Source organism: Tamandua tetradactyla, chromosome 20 (genome assembly GCF_023851605.1).
Source record: "Tamandua tetradactyla isolate mTamTet1 chromosome 20, mTamTet1.pri, whole genome shotgun sequence".
Taxonomy (NCBI): Eukaryota; Metazoa; Chordata; class Mammalia; order Pilosa; family Myrmecophagidae; genus Tamandua; species Tamandua tetradactyla.
In genome coordinates, this window is record NC_135346.1 from 38,568,660 (window position 1) to 38,585,128 (window position 16,469).

At 46.5% G+C, this 16,469-nt stretch overlaps 1 protein-coding gene across 1 annotated transcript in view; it reads right to left on the bottom strand.

Annotated features, from left to right (window-relative positions):
* Positions 1 to 16,469, bottom strand: part of ADAM19 (ADAM metallopeptidase domain 19) — a 75,726-nt gene that overhangs the window by 8,060 nt on the left and 51,197 nt on the right. Inside the window, exons 11-21 of the mRNA XM_077137529.1 lie at positions 16,205 to 16,344; positions 14,095 to 14,272; positions 11,509 to 11,598; positions 8,533 to 8,728; positions 6,650 to 6,758; positions 5,144 to 5,348; positions 4,188 to 4,265; positions 3,956 to 4,064; positions 2,765 to 2,909; positions 1,836 to 1,920; positions 1,286 to 1,510 (exon numbers count right to left, since the gene is read on the bottom strand). Coding sequence (XP_076993644.1) covers positions 1,286 to 1,510; positions 1,836 to 1,920; positions 2,765 to 2,909; positions 3,956 to 4,064; positions 4,188 to 4,265; positions 5,144 to 5,348; positions 6,650 to 6,758; positions 8,533 to 8,728; positions 11,509 to 11,598; positions 14,095 to 14,272; positions 16,205 to 16,344 — 1,560 coding nt within the window. The remainder of the gene's footprint in view (positions 1 to 1,285; positions 1,511 to 1,835; positions 1,921 to 2,764; positions 2,910 to 3,955; positions 4,065 to 4,187; positions 4,266 to 5,143; positions 5,349 to 6,649; positions 6,759 to 8,532; positions 8,729 to 11,508; positions 11,599 to 14,094; positions 14,273 to 16,204; positions 16,345 to 16,469) is intronic.

Here is a 16,469-nt window from a genome sequence, read left to right on the forward strand (position 1 = left end):
TTGAACAAGCCTCCAAAATGGGCTTTTTAGGAACAGTGGTCTAAGTGGTCTGCTCTCTCCCTGTCTCCTGTCCTGCTGCTCCCTTCCCTGTACCTCGCTCCTCCCTCTACAGACATCCCTTCTTCCCTTCCTCTCCTCTCTCTCCTCCTCTTCTTTTCTCTCTTTCTCTACTCCTTTTGCTCTTCTGCCTTTCTCCCTCCCTTCCTCTCCTCTCTCCCCTTCACTCCTTTCCCTCCCTCCCATTCTACAAAGATTTTTCCATCCCACTCCTGCCCCAGACGGGGGGAATCAGAGAGAAGGAGCTTCGCATCAGAGAACTGAACAGAAGCTCTCAGCTCTGCCAAAATATAATGCTGCCCCGTGTCCCAGGGGCCCTCCAAAACCTGGTGCCAACAACACAGTCCTTAGGATCAGAGACGGCCTAGGCCCTGGCCGAGACCTCAGGGTCATGTCTAAGAAAAGCAGTCCCACGTGGGGTGTGACCCCACCCAACCCCACTGAGGGGTCACAACCAAAACACACAGGCCAGGCTCAGGAAGGTACCATGCCTGGCTACCTACCAGGAAACACCTGCGCCGGTGCTGGGGGATTTCCCGCCAGGAGGTACCATCGGAGCTGTCAGAGCAGACATACTGGGTGGGCTGCTGGGTATGTTGACTCTGCTTCCCCCAAACAGCAGTGGGAGGTGGAGGAGAGGGGAGGACATACTAGACCCCAGTCACACCTCCCAGAGACCCCTTTTCTACCTGCCCCCCAAATGAGCAAGGCATCAGGGGCATATCCTCGGTATAGCTTTCTGACCAGTGGAAGATACCAACAGGAACAGTTTGGTAAGATAAATACTATGAAAAGAGAAGTACAGGGGTACCGAACGCAGGCTTCTCAGAGTAAGCAGCATCTACAGGAGATCTAGGGATGGACACGGGTTGGCCATGCAAAGAAAAGGACTGTGTCAGGCAAAACAAACAGATTTGCAAAGACTAGAGTGAGAAGAGGATGAGGAACTGAAAGAAGTTCATTTTAAGGGGAAGGTGGTTAGTGGCCTGTCATTCAAAATAAACAGGCCGATCAGAAAGGAAACCCCCCTGCAGTCTGGGGGTTGCCTGGGGACTGCACGCCCCCATGCTCATTGCTCTAACCGTTTGTGTGTTCTCTACATTCAGCAGAATGCAGTAAAGGCAGAAGCTCTGAAAAGCAAGTTCCATCTTCCCAGCCTCTGAACTCCCCACTGCCAGCAGCCTTAAAAGCGATGCCCCTGGCCCAGGGTTGCTGAGAACCCCCTTACCTGGGAGAGGATGCAATTTGGTGCAGGGGGTACTGGCCGGCTTGGGGGAGGCCTCCTGGATGATTCCTTTCTCTCCACCTGAGACCCGGACCCTGGGGAGCTCCTAATGTTCCTGCTGAGGTGGACTGGCAGTAGTGCAGGAGAGGACTCACCACGCAGATAGTCTGGAGGGGGCCGGGGAGGAGGCTGGGAGGGCTTCTGTGGGGTTTCGGGGGTGTTGGTTACCTGTATGCATAAGACAAGGAGCACCTGAGAAAAGGGAACTCTAAATGCACTCAAAAGCTCACAGATCCCATCCCTTGTGTTTCTCATTGAGGCAGGGGCATGACCTAGAAGGCACGATGGCCCATTAAATCTTCTAGGATTCCCAGAGGTCAAAGCCAACCTTTAAAGTCATTAGGGGATGTCAGAGAAAACTAGCATGCCTCGCAAATCAATAAAATGGCTCTTACTGCCAATCCCCCTAGGCCTGTGAAGGGGCTTAAAAAATCCAGCAGGGTCCTGAGAGATAAAGGAAAAGTAGGCAAGTTCAATGGTGCAAAGCTCTTACCTTTCTCTTACTCTGGGGCGTCTGCAACTTGAAAGTTGGGTTGGCATGGCCGGTTCCACTGTTCTGAGACACCCTGAAGGGACAACTAGAAACAAGGAATGAGGGAGGAAGGAGGAAGGTTGCAAATGTCAGCAAGGGTTGGTGACTGAGTTTACTCCCAAAGCATGGCCAGCAAGCAACCAGATTTTCCCCAAGACACATTACTGCCTGACTGCTCTGGAGAGAGCACAACTGGTTCTCCTACACCTCAGCTTCTCAGGTATGGAGACTTGAGTCTGGCCAATGGAGAACTCCTTCAAGGAAAGAAAATCTTATACAAAACAGAATTTCCTTCAGCACCATCTCTTCACCCTTTTAAAACCCCTCTCTCCTTAAGTTGCACAAAGATGTTACCAGCTATCAACCAATCCCCCTCTGGTATGTATCCAGAAAAGTCTAGGGTTTAAAAATTCTCTTAAGAACAAGTATGATTTAATATAAAACTCAGAAACTATACATTTTCAATATCTAAAGGAATAAACCACGAAAAAAAAAAGTTTGTCTTGAGTTGATGCCCAGCCACTCCTGTGACTGACTTGGGCTAATCATCCCTTCTCCGTTGTCTTGGTTTCCTACCCTTTGAAATGGAGAACAAATCAACCAGATACAGGATGACAAATAGGTTTCATTTCCTATTCAACTTGAGCTTACTGGGAGCATTCTGCTGAGAAGGATTCTGAAGTGATGACCAGGCCCAGTGGAAAGAGTAAGATCAACGAGCAATGTCTTCCCTGGTCATGGAGCATGGCAGAAGGGGAGAGGACAGCATGCACCTTCCATGTGCCATCGCTGAATGAGACCCACCACCTCCAACTCTTTCACTGGTTATTGTCCACAGAGTTATATGATGTGCAAGTAGATCCCAAGTCCTTCATTAAACACTGTCCTACCTGAACTGTTGCCTCAACTTGGAAGGGAGGGCTGAGGGCTTGAGTTGGGCCAGTGTGCTGCTCTGCCTGCAGCAGTAGTACATCAGCATGAGCACCACCAGCACGAAGAGCCCTGAAAGTACTCCGGCTACCACAGGAGCCACACCTACCAGAAACAGACCCAGGACACCATGTCAGAAATTCTCCCAGACGAGAGATCTAGAGTTACTTAGGCTAAAAAAGTGGATTTCAAGAAGGGTATCCACTGACTCCTCTTCAAATATTTGGTGTGCATGCATTTCAAGCACCTTTTTTTTTTTTCACTTAAAATTTATAATTAAAAAAGAAGAACTCATTAGAGACAAATGGGAAATCACCAACATTAGCTTAAACAACCAGGTTAACTTGTTTTATGCAAACCAAATCATAAATAAAGCTTCTCCAGCCATGTCTATTTAATTGAAGAGTGCCCCTTTCAAGGCAAGCAGTTAAAACTCTATTATCATTGACTACAGGTTTTTAGCCTAGATCGTGATTTTCCTGCACAAAAAGCAACGAATGCAAAACACTGAAAGGCTCATAGATGGATCTCAGACTAGAACTGTTACCCAGAATTACAATTCCACATTTGTTTTCATCAAAATTGCCTCCAAATTCCTCACAAATTGCAAATTCAAATGTACAAAATATATTTTTCTATCAATAAAACACTACTTTTATTTGTTTTATATTTTTGGAGTTCTTCCTTAAAGATTTTTTTTTAAAGTATTTTGCTACTACCTCTAATCTCGGGGCTAGACTCCCTGAGATTTCTAGTAGAAAAACTACAAAAATTTTCTGCTCATCTAAGGGAATATAAACCACCATAATATGGCCCAGGTTTATGGCTATTTTTCTTTTCTTTTCTTTTTTTTATGACTACTTTTAAATACCAGAGAAGAACTGGTCATCCCAATCTCCAAAAGTACAGGCTTATCCAGTGACCTACACTCTCTTAGCCTCTCACTCTTCAAAGCTGGTTCACCCTCCTCAGTGGAAAGAATAGGGGATGAGTCATGAGCTGCTTCTCCAGGCTCCTAGCCTCATCACTCCCATCACCTGGCCCCCCTTTTCTCTTGGATTCCTCATCTACAATGGCATGCAGCCCTCCCCCCACCATGCCCACCCGCCCTCAGGAAAGCAGACAGAGGCCCCGAGGCAGTGGGCACTCACTCTCGGGGGGCATGGGCCCACTGTCGATGCTGCCCCCCTGGCCGGGGGTGCTGCAGAAGGGTGGGGCCCAGCCCTGGAAGCAATGGCAGTTCTGGTTGTTGTTGCAGACCTAGGGCAGGGGAAGGGCAGAGCCGTCAGTGCACAGCATGCACCCCAGAGATCACCGGCCTCCAGCAAGGCCTGCTCCATTACTGACACCTGCCCGAAGCCACCGGGGCCCGGCTGCACATACCCCACGGCCGTTGCACTTCTTCCCGCAGCCTTCGGTTTCAAAAAAGGAGGTGTTCCTGCACTGCCCCTCAAAGCAGATCTGTGGGGAGGGGGAAGCCGAACCATCAGTACAATGGGAGGGACACTAGGTGGGAATCAGGAGTCTGGGGTTCTGCGCTCCAAACAAAGGGCGGCCCATTTCAGGCTATTGTTATCAGGGTGAAAAACTGACAGGCTGGTGGCTAACTAAAACCTGGCATACACTTCTGTGACGTGAGAGACAACAAATATTATGTTTAAAGATATCGTAAATGTGTTATGTCATACATTGCTAAATGTTTATCATGTTATTTAATTGTATATTAATATATACAATTTTAATATTATATTTAAAAATAACGATGATGGTGGCAGTAGCCTACTCTGTGCTAAGTACTGTGTCAAGTGTTTCACAGCCTTTTTTGGGGGGATGGGTGTGCATGGCCCAGGAATCGAATCCGGGTCCCCTGCATGGAAGGTGGTGACCACTGAACCACTCATGCACCTGCTTCACAGCCTTTTCTTTTTTCACTTGGGCAGGCACCAGGAATCGAACCCGGGTCTCCAGCATGGCAGGCGAGAACTCTGCCACTGTGCCACCATTGCCCGCCCCTTTATAGCCTTTTAACATTTCGTTCTCGTAGTAATGATACAGTTACCATTACTTTCCCCGGGCTTCCCTGACTGCCGTATCTTAATTCATATGATAATGAGTGACGGTGTCTAAGTATTTTCTGTGAGTTATCTCATTCAATCCTTACAATTCTATGGGGTCGGTGCTTGCTCTTATTACACGTGGTTTACAAAGGCAGCCACCGAGACACAGAGGGTTGACAAAGCTGGGATTTACACGCAGGCATCCTCCCTCCAGAGCCCACGCTCCTCCACGGCTCCCCTCTGCAGCCCAGCCCAGCAGTGAGGCCAGAGGAAGGCACGCACATGGTTGTAGCCGCACTTGGTCCCAGTCATCACCAGGCCTGGGTCCAGCATGTCGCCCTCCTCGTCAGGACCGCGGTAGACGTGGGTGCCCCGGCACTGAATCTGCCTCCCATTCATGATGATGGTGGTGTCAATGGACACTGCGTTGGACTCCAGGGGCCGGGCCTCGGAACTCTGACACTGGATCTTCCCACACTTGGCATCTCTGGGCCCAAGACAGACAGAATGCAAAGGAGATGCTATCAGAGGCAGGAAGGCGCTTCGGTCTCCCCTGACCAGAAAAGCAGGCTTTCGAAGGGGCAGGGGCTGCAAAGCCTGGCCAGAGAGTGCGGCCTGGGGACCCACCAGAAGAGGCTTCATGTGGAGTAAGACCAAGGGAAGCAAGTGGAGCTCCCCTGTCCCTGAGCAGGGAAGTGGCCTGGGAGACTCCTCACTGCCAGGACAGCCACCGGATCCAAGCCATCTGCCACTTATGCTGTTGGCACCACTTTTCAACCAGGTACTCCGGCCAGCTGGGGTCATCCTCAAATCCCCAGTCTCCCTCATCTCTGGGTTCAAGCAATTTTCAACTCCTGTCAATCTTACTTCCTACATACTGATCCTAATTCATGCTACCATTCTCTTACTTGGACCATTAAAAAAACCAGTTTCCCTAACTCCAATCTTACCCCTTTGGGGCCTAGCTTCCACTATGTTCTCAAAGCGGAAGTCCAAACTCCCCAATGCCTACATTCAAGACTTTCCTGGATCTGGTCCCTGTTAAAATATCCAGGCACATTTTGCAGCAGCCCCCTCTCCACTGTACCCCAACGTTATACTCTAACTGTATCAAACTGCTATCAGTTCTTATCATCTCCAGTTTTCCTCTTTCTATAGCCTCTACTCATCTCCTGGTCTGGAACACCGTCCCAGGCACCGGTACTATTCCCTACCCTGTCCACTTAGGTAATTTCAGCTAGACATACCTTCCTTTGGGAAACCATCCCTGATCCACTCCCTAGAAGGACTGGATTGCTCTCTCCACATTCTCATTATCACACTGTATTGTGAATTTAAAATTTCATAGAGGTGGAAGTGAAACTTGGCTTCCATGATCTCCCCCAATACTCAGCCCAGTATCTGGAACATGGGAAACCCTCCAGAGATAGTGGGTGGCTAGATGGAAGGATGGATGGCTGGTTAGATTGAATGATGGGCTATTCAAGTAAGCGCATTATCAGCATCCTCTAGAAATGACTCAAGAAAGGCGATTCCTGCCCTGGTGTAAGAAAGCCACAAAAGGAAGCTTTTTAGGAAGCATTGCCACCCACTCCCTCCCTTTAACTTCCTCAAGATGAATTGTGCATTGTCAAACACAGGGCCTGGAGTGGATGACAAACTTCGACTGGTTTATTTAAAGGCCCAGCTCTGGGGCCAGCCAAGCTACTGAGCTGGGTGGGAAGTGAGGACAGAGCAGGAAATTCTTTGTCACTCCTTATCTCATAGGATCTGCCCTACGGTCATCACCTCATGTTGCACTTCTTGTGTTCACCGTTCAAGTCCTTCCCACAGTTTCCATAGGTATCTCCCGCCACGTTCACCTTCTCGAAGCAGAGGTCAGGGGCAGGCCGGGCTCCTGCGTAGGGAAGAAACAACACTGATCAGTACATTAGTGAGCTTTAGAAGGCAGGACCCCAAAAGGCAAAGCTAGCTTTTGGTAAAATCATGAAATTAAAAAAGTTTTTTGGGAAGAAGCTTAGCCTCTTCTTCCCGTAGCCCCCATCAGGCTATTTCACCCGCCACCTCCTCATCAAAAGCTACTCATAGAAAAAGGTTTTGCATCCCTTTATGCTTTATCGAGGGGGTATGTCTGCGGGAGACTCACAGGCTAAGCCTTCTCTCTAAGGAGGAAGACTTGTCCCTTTAAAATACGGAAAACATGCAAAAAACCTTAAAGATAAATTGCGTCTTTGGAATTTGTCCTCCTGCCCATATAGTTCCTGCTCCCCTACATGCTGGAGAAGCAATCACTACTAATAGTTTCTTGTGTGTCTTCCAGAAACAATCTATTTAATAAAGAATGGAAACATATTCTATCCACCATTCTGCATCTTGCATTGTTCACTTAGACATTTATTGTGGGAGATGATTTTATCCAGTAAATATAGACTCGCCTCCTTTTAATTGGCTGCAAAGCATGTCATCGTATGGATGGACAAGAATTGATTCAGTAGGATACTTACTAAAGGACATATAAGTTATTATTATAACTAACACTGCAATGAACAGCCACCCCTGTAATACACCTTCACGTACATGTGCGAGCACCGGCACAGGGTACACTGCCAAATAATGGAACTGATGAGTCCAATGAGAAGCGCATTTAAAACTCGGGTATCTCCAAACTACTCCTCATAGGGGTGCTGTCTGTCTGTCTCCCCGCATCCTCCCTGACACTGCGTTATCCAACTTTTCAATCTTTGCTGATCTGATACATGAACAAATCCCATCTCATACTTCTTTCCCTTAATATGAATGAGGTTAAACAATGCTCATAATTTAAGGTCTATTGGCATTTCCTTCTCTGCCTCCATCGTCTGCTCATTTTTCAGTGGGTTATTCTTATCTATTTACCCACTCTGAGAATTTAAAGCATCAAAGATCTGGGACAAATGCTGTTCTCTGGCCCTCCCTCAATATCTACCCTGAGGTAAGGGGATGGAAAAGGTAGTAAGTGGAGGTGCTGGGTTTTGTTTTTTTGTTTAGTTTTTACTGTGGTCTTATGGGTTGAGTTATGCTCCCCACAAAGAAACGCCCAAGTTCCGAGCTCCAGCCCTGAGGGTGTGAACTCATAAACAGGATCTTCAGAGGGCCTCTTAGTTAACATGAGGCCAAACTGAGCCAGGGAGGGCCTTAACCTATTAGGAGTGGAGTCCCTATAGGCAGAGGAAGTTTGGACAGAGAGGCAGAAAAAGATGTATGGCCACGTGATGGAGGCAGGCATGAGTTATGGACTGCCGACAAGCCGCCACCAGCAGGCTATGCCGTGGGAAAAGCATGGTCCTGCTGCCATCTCGACTCTAGACTTCTACCCTCTAAAACTAGAGACAATAAATCCCTGACGTTCAAACCAACTAGATGATGGTGTGTGCTATAGCAGACCTGGCAAACTACAACATGTAGTAACACACATAGACCATAACATTTGCCATTTTAACCATTTTTAAGTGAATAGCTCAGTGGTATTAATGATATTTTCAATACTGTACAACCATCAGCACCATCCATTATCATGGAGATGCCATTTTCCAGCTAGGATTCTCATCTACCTGGAGTGCCCAAAGAGGGGAGGCCGGCTGGGAAGGATGAGATGGGGTGGAGGGGGTCGTCCTACCCAGAGGAGCACTTACCGGGCCCCCACAGCTGCTGGCACTGCTCCTGGTAGGTGAGGCACATGCCATTGTAGCAGTAGGCCTGGCCGCCCTCACAGGAGGTGCCATCCATCTGGTAGAAATTGGTGGGGCAGTGAGGAGACTTGCCCGTGCAGAACTCGGGGAGGTCGCACTGCCGCGCCTGCTCACGGCACAGGGTGCCAGGGGCCAGAAGCTGAGCCAAGGAATGAGAGGGAAAGGAACAGTCAATCACCTGCCTGCCACAGGCCTGGCCACAAAGGCCTGTGAACATCACCCTCGTGGAACAGAATCTCCTGGTGTCATTATTTCATAGCTCTTTTCACGACCTTCTGAGCTCAACCCCTCATCAATTTTCTAATACTTACGATTCATAAATTTCAAGGGGCAAATGCTAACTCATTTCTTCCTCATTGCAACCTGAAGAAATAATATTTATGCAGTATCTATAGTTTGCTAAATGCCTTGGTGATAATAGCTACATTTATGGAGGTCCTGCTTAACAGCCCAGTCCAAATATTACTTCTTTTAATTTTCTTGATTGTCCTGTATAATACAATTATCCCATTTTTACAGATGATAAAACCTGAGGCTCAAAAAGGTTAAGCAATGTTTCTAGACCCTCATGCTTAGTACGTGGCAGAGCCAGGCCCAAGAATGTACGAATAGAAAAACACACACAAATACAGAAATGCAGAGCCACAGATCCATTCACACATGTACAGCTACAAATACACATATGAATACACATTTGTCCCTGAACATCTACAAATGCCTCCATGTGCATACCTATGCACACACACACACACACACACACACACACACACACACACACACACTAACCTAACATTCAATTAACATCTTTGAATTTGCAAAGCACCAAAGCACTTTAGCAATAATTCATCCCCATTACTGAGCCAAGTGCCCTGGACCAAGTGCATTCCATACGCTTATCCCGTGACTTCTCACACTATCCCGAGAGACACTACTCCTCTCCTCATTCTGCAGATGAACTAACCTGATCAACAGCACACTTTGGGCAAATGGTAAAATGTGAGTTTTCACTTAGTCTTGCAGCCTCCCTGATGGCCAGTGTCATTCTCTCCCCTCTTTCCAGACACAGAACCTAGGCTCTGATGGTCAACAGGATAACCAAGGTCACATGGCGAGGGCCTGAATAGAAGAGCTCAGACTCCAAACCTGGTCTCTTTCTACATGTTTCTCTACAAGGAACCCTTTCTGAGACTCAAACTGAAATCCTGGGACCAAAAGATAAGGGGCTCTACCATGCTTATTGTCAGGCCTTGCACAAGACTTGAAGAACTTCCCAGAACTGCCTCTCTGGGGAGACCCCAGTCCACCTGAGAGTCACACCAGATGGTGTGTGAGCCAGGCAAGGGCAGCTACGTCTGAGAGCAGGGCCCTCCCTGCTGCATGTGCCTCTGCACCTTCCACAAGCCCTTTCCAGGAGAGAAGGCAGGGTTTATCTTAGCTGGGCCAGGCAGGGCATGCAGAGGAGGTGGCGGGACGTGGCTTTACCACCGGGAGCAGCATGGAGGTGAGGGGCCCGGCTGGAGCCTGCCTGCGCTCACATCTCAGGTGGGCTCCTGAGCCAGCCTTGAGCAGTGACTTAACCTCTCTGTGCCTCAGCCCCTTCACTTGTAAATGGGGATAAATAAATCGCTCATGGGATTGTTATGCGGAATAAATGTAGAGTAAACCACATGAATAGTCTGGGACATAATGAGCAAGCAGTAAGTGGCAGGTAGAAGCATAGATAATAAACCTACAGTTGTTTCCCCCAAATCTTAGAGTCAGATGGGTTTCAGATGTCACAGATTTTAGAAAGCATGCATCGCGACATATGTTTGTGCATACACACATACACATTGCATATCACATATAACATGCATACAACATGACTACTGTATACAAATAAACTGTGTATCACGTAACAATGCATATTACATAGCTCCCCCAAGAAAGGCCCAAGATATCACTTTATAATCAAACACATTAATATTTCTGAATATTTCTTAAGTTTCTTAAACATAAATATTCACTTTAAGGGTGATTTTTTTTTAAAGACTATAATTATTTTCCTGTTAGTTCAGGCCAAGTTTTTTGCCACACGTTTCTTTGTTTTTTTAAATTCAGCTTTTAAAACTTTCTAGGTCACAAACTTGTAGATAAGAGTTGGGGGTCTATGGTAATAGTACAAATAATTTATTTTCCAAATGAACATTAAGGCTGTGGGCTTCAGAGCCAGGGGAAGCTATGTTCTGGCTGTGCCATCTTGGATACGCCACTTACTCCCTTTAAGCCTCAGTTTTCTTATCATAAGATAAGGAGAACACATCTCATGGGGCTTGTGGGAGGATTCAGTGAGATAAGGTATATGAAATGCTCAGCATAGCACCTGGCATCTAATAAGAGATCCATCAATACTAACCAAAATTATTATTATTTAGCTCCAAATAATATCAAACCTACTCTCCTTGGACACTTCTTTTAAAATTAAATTCTACCACCTCGGGCGGGCCGCGGTGGCTCAGCGGGCAAAGTGCTTGCCTGCTATGCCGGAGGACCTCGGTTCGATTCCCGGCCCCAGCCCATGTAACAAAAACGGAGAAACAGAATACAATAAAACAAGAAAACATTTAAAAATGTTTCCCTTTCTTCCTTCCTTCCTTCCTTCTATCCTTCCTTCCTTCTCTCTGTCTTTAAAAAAAAAGAAAAAAAAAAAAAAAAAAAAAAATTCTACCACCTCCCAGAAGGCACCCAGAAGGGATGATCTGAGTTCAGTGAGGTCTCATATAGGAAACAATAATCTTCATTCAGAAGTCCTTTGCAGCCCCGTTTCTGAAACTTTAAGGCCATCCTCCTCCCCTCAGGACAGAGGCCCCACCAGGGCTGTCCCCACCACCGTGCAGTCTGCTGTCAGCTCAGAACCTGGGGCTGAGGCCAGGAACGTACCTTGCACTGGTGACAGCAGGAGCCATGGGCACACTCTGCCCCTTCCTTCAGGGTGCAGTTAGAAGCGTTGCAGCAGGGGTTCTTACATTCCTGTGGGCGGCACAGAGGTGGGCGTGAGCAGGGCAGGAAGGCTGGCAGAGATGGATCCTCCCCCCACCTCCCACATTTCTTCACCCCTGTCCCCAAATGCTCCTGGGGCCCAAGATCTCTTGGGCCACTCTACCAAAAAAAAATCATAGTTCCATTTACTGCTTTTTTTAAACATAACAACATACAAACATGAATGGTCTTACCATATGATCATTCCATTCTTGGCATATGAATAACTCACAATATCATCATGACTATTTCTTAGAAAATTTGCATCAATTCAGAAAAAGAAATAAATAGAAAAAAATTCATACACACCCTACCCCTTACCCCTCCCTTTCATTGATCACTAGCATTTCAATCTACTAAATTTATTTTAACATTTGTTCCCCCTAGTATTTATCATTTACTGCTTTTTAATTTAATATGCCACTTACCCCTTATCATCATGTATAAAACAGGATTTGCTCTATGATTTTCTTCAGCCCCTCCTACTGAACGTTCGGTTGGTTTTCAGAACTCAGTAATGTAGATGATACACTGATGAATACCCAGAGACCCTGCCTGCTGCTGCCCTCCATGTCCTCTGCCCCCCCACGCCTAACTTCCCCCATGAGAAGAGGCCATGGAGAGCAAGGGTGGAACACTCCGAGCACAATCTGTGCCAGCTCCTGAGGCCTGTTTCCTAAGACTTCTCTCTCCTGCTGTTACTCCTAACCACTCCCTGGACTGAACCTTCCCAGAACAGAAGGTCTCTGGGGTTTCTTTGCTCTCCTCCCTTCCAGCCCCAAAGGGCCTAATTTGCTGACATAAAGCAAGAGAATTTAGAACGATGAAGAGATGCCTGGTGACCCGAGGTCCTTACCACACTCCTATTATATTCTCACGCTGATCTGTAAACCCTTTCTTGACAATGTGCCCGGCTCCATGCGCAGCTCCATCATAGCCTCATGAGACAGCCTCATCCCCTTTCACAGATGGGGAAGAAGCTGCGGCTCAGACAAATCCAGGGGTTAGCTAAAGCATACACCGGGCAAGTGGCGGCATTGAATTCAAGCCACGTCAGCTTGAGGCCACATCATAGGCATAACTGTCCCCTGGTCTCCCACCACCTGCCTACAGATACCAGCCCACCTGTCTCCCCTAAGAGAAGAACAGGGACACTTTTCCTCCCATTAATCTCTGCCATCCTTCCCGGAACTCTGGGGCTCCTGCAGAGGAGATTTTCAATGCTCCACCACCTGCAAGGAATATTCTGTACACTGGCTCCTTGCTAGCTCCTAACTCAGCCTTCAGGTAGCGCCCAGAGGTCACACTCCCACCCAAATAGGGCAGCTTCCCTCACATCATATGTATTCACAGCACCATGTAATTCGCCCCTCCTAGCACTTACCACAGATTGTGCTTCTATAATTTCACAACTTTTTGTGTTTCTACTACTAGACTGTAAATCGCATAAAAATAAGGACCATGTCTATTTTTGCTCTCTGTCTTATCCCCAGCACCTAATGTAATACCCACGATCAGAAAATATTTACTGAATAAACGGCTGCTCTGAATGGGTGAGTGGGCAGCTCACCGACCCCATGACTCCTTCATGCTAATATAACTCCTTCTTTCCTGAAGCATCTGGGCTGATGTCTCCAGACTCGCAGTGGGGCGGGGCGGGGCCATGTTTAGTTATTTTTATTCCTAAAATTGTATGACAGGGTTAAAAAAATCAACCCCTAGAGAAGGTTATAAAATCAGATGGTCTTTTTCCACATTTACAGATCCTCAAGCCTGCCCCCAAAGGTAACTGTTACTTATGTATTCTTCCCCCAATTTGCTATGCATACATTAACACATATATTTGGTCATCCTTCAAAAACAAGAGATGAAACTATCCAGTTCTGCTTTTTTGCAGAACAATATGCATCTGTTAAAAATGACTAAGCTACTCCATGTGCCCTTCACGCTCACTCTGAAGATCAGAAGGAAGGAAAGAGTTTATACACAAATGGTTCTTTCCTTCTTCCTCATAGCCCCTTTGAAATTTGACAGCACTTCCTACATCCCCTTTCAATCGTCTCTGCTCCAGGCTAAATAGCTGAGCTTGTTATTTTAAGCAGCCTCATAAGACCCAGGTTCAGGTCCATATATCTGTCATATGGCCTTCAGAAAAAAATCAGGGCAGCTGGAGGGCCAAGGATGCCATCTGTAGCTCCACTGGAGAAGGGACAGCCAATGTGATGCGGGACTGCAGTTCTTAGTTAGATCCAGACATTCACAGAGAGAACACCACTCTGCTCTTGGACCCAACGAGACCAAGCCCAATTAGCAGAAGCTACAAAAAGAGTCCATACTTAAGGCTTACTCTCCACACCCTGTTATCTTTGACAGCCATGTACAGGAAATCCCTGTGACTTAAGAAATGTTCCACTGTAGCATTCTATTTTGACCTTGAGCTTTGAAACCAGTATACCCCCAGCGCATTATCATCTCCATGACGCTTACCTCTTCATCCCCACAGTCACACTCTTCTCCATCTTCCAGGTACCCGTTCCCACACCTCTGGCCTCCATAAAGCATCCTGGTGTCTGGCATGTTGGAGAGACACATCCCACCGCCTGACTGCAGATACCTGTCCAGCTCCCTCCGGTTGCATCCATTGAACACTCTGGGAAAGGGGTGCCTGGCAGAGAACATGGTTGAAATTAGTTGGGAATCTGGGTGGTAAGCAACCAAAACACTTGTCAATCTGGTTACCCACCAGGGGAACTCCACCTGGACTCAAAAACCCATAGTTTAAAAGGCACATACATTCTGTACCCTTAGAACATTCACAAAACATATTAATTTAGATTTATTTCATCCTTAATGATGAAATGTAAACCATATCAGAAAAATTTTTTTTCACTCTTCATGGAAGAAATATTTGAAAATCAGAGGCAGCAATTTCTGCCCTTTACATGAGGAGATTGCAATTAAAAAAGGGTCATAAGTGTGTTGTAATAGATCTTTTTTTTTTTCCTTTTGTAATAGATCTTTTGAACCTTAGATCTAATGACTAAAATACCAGCCCACCCAAACCTTTCCTGAAGCTGACATTAGATACATATTTTTCTTGGGTCAGAGCACCAGGCCAAAAAGGCAAAGGTCATGGGGTTAATTTCTTCATGGGCCAGTGACCTGTTCTCTGCTCTAGGATTCAAAGGACACTTTAAATTCAACCAGCCACACATGATCTTTATCACAAAAAATTATGAAAGGCTACAATGATATTTCTTTTAGCTTCCAGAGTTTTGGAGCAGCTAGAAGGAAAAACCTGAAAATGTAGAATGGTAACCCATACCAAACTTTAAAATCTGTTCTATAATTACTTGTTAAAATGTACCTTGACAATTATTGCTTTTTATTTTCTGTATATATATTATATTTCACAATAAAAAATGTAAAAAAAAAAGACTATGAAAGGTCCTGGATCCCACTATTGGGGGATGGGGGTGGGGGTAATTAAAAGTCATACATTTCCTTGATGATGGGTCAGCATCACCATTTTCATCTAAACGAGAGAGTTATCCAGATCTACTTCTTAAGCTAATTGAAGGTTAACCACTAGAGGGTTTCCTTCAGTTGTCAGGTATGTCACAAGTAATTTGTCACAGATAATTGTTAAACCACTAAAATTAGTGAATAATCAAAAACAAATTGGAGTAGCAATTAATGTAACTCACACATTTGTCTTCAAATATGCTTTTTAGGCTGGAAGAGAGGAGTAAGCTCATAGAGATTTGAGAATGAAATTTGGGAGTTGCATTCTTTGTTACAGCCATGAGGTGATGAAAAAACACTGGGCACTGGAGAATGTCCTCTTGGAAATACTAAAACACCATTTTCTAAGAACCATAAGCAGGCCCTGATGGTTTGGAGTGAGGGGAAGCACAAGGTCCTATTATAACATCTCCATGGAGTGGCTCAGGTCCTGGAAGAATCCAATGCTTTGGGCTGAGCCCACACATTAAAAGATAAGTCCTTGGAAGAAACTCTAGAATTCTCCTTCAAAAACCCTGGTTTAAAAAATCTCTAACAACCACAGAGAGATGCAGCTTCCTTGTCCTTATTCCTAGTAGTAAATACACCCTGTAAGTTCCTTATGGAGTCACGTTGGAGTGTCTGGATACTCCCCTCCCTTCTCCTTGTTCTGGAGGAGTTTTCACTCAAGCCTGGGATGTGACAGCACTGATCAAACTCCCTTGGGGTGGAGGGACTGAGGGCTGTGGCGGTTATCAATATGGGTCTTCAACCAAAACTCATGAAGTAAATGAGACACAGGGGCCAGGCCAACCGTACAGCTAAAGACCCTAAGACAGAAGTTAAGCCTATCGAGGGTCCCATGGGCACCAGACCTGCTAGAAACTTAGTAGTTGCTTCAACAGACCTGCCTCCTTTCTTCTCTTCCAATTTCTTCATTCAGAAAAAATACACTTCTCCCCAAGGCTCCCACCAGAAGCATAACAGAGGCTCCCTGGGACCAGCTGAAAAGGAACACTTGGGTCCCACTGCTCATGCTTTCTCTGCCTTCTTCCCCATCCCCACCCTTCCCGGCAGCTTCTGCCTGACTCACCCAGTGGCGGCCGCCATGATGCAACCCCCATCAGCTGCACTGGCCGAGCAACAATCTGCAGAATCGTGGCTCATGCCGAAGTTGTGGCCCATTTCATGGGCAACGGTGGCAGCCGCTCCAATGGCATTTTCTGAGTGGTCCTGCTCAGAGAGAGAGTTTGCGTCAAGGGTAGAGCTCTGGCCTACATCCAGGACTTTCCCTTAGTGAAATCTTGCTGCTCTCCACTGATTCCACTGTCACCGAACAAGTGGACACTCCATACATG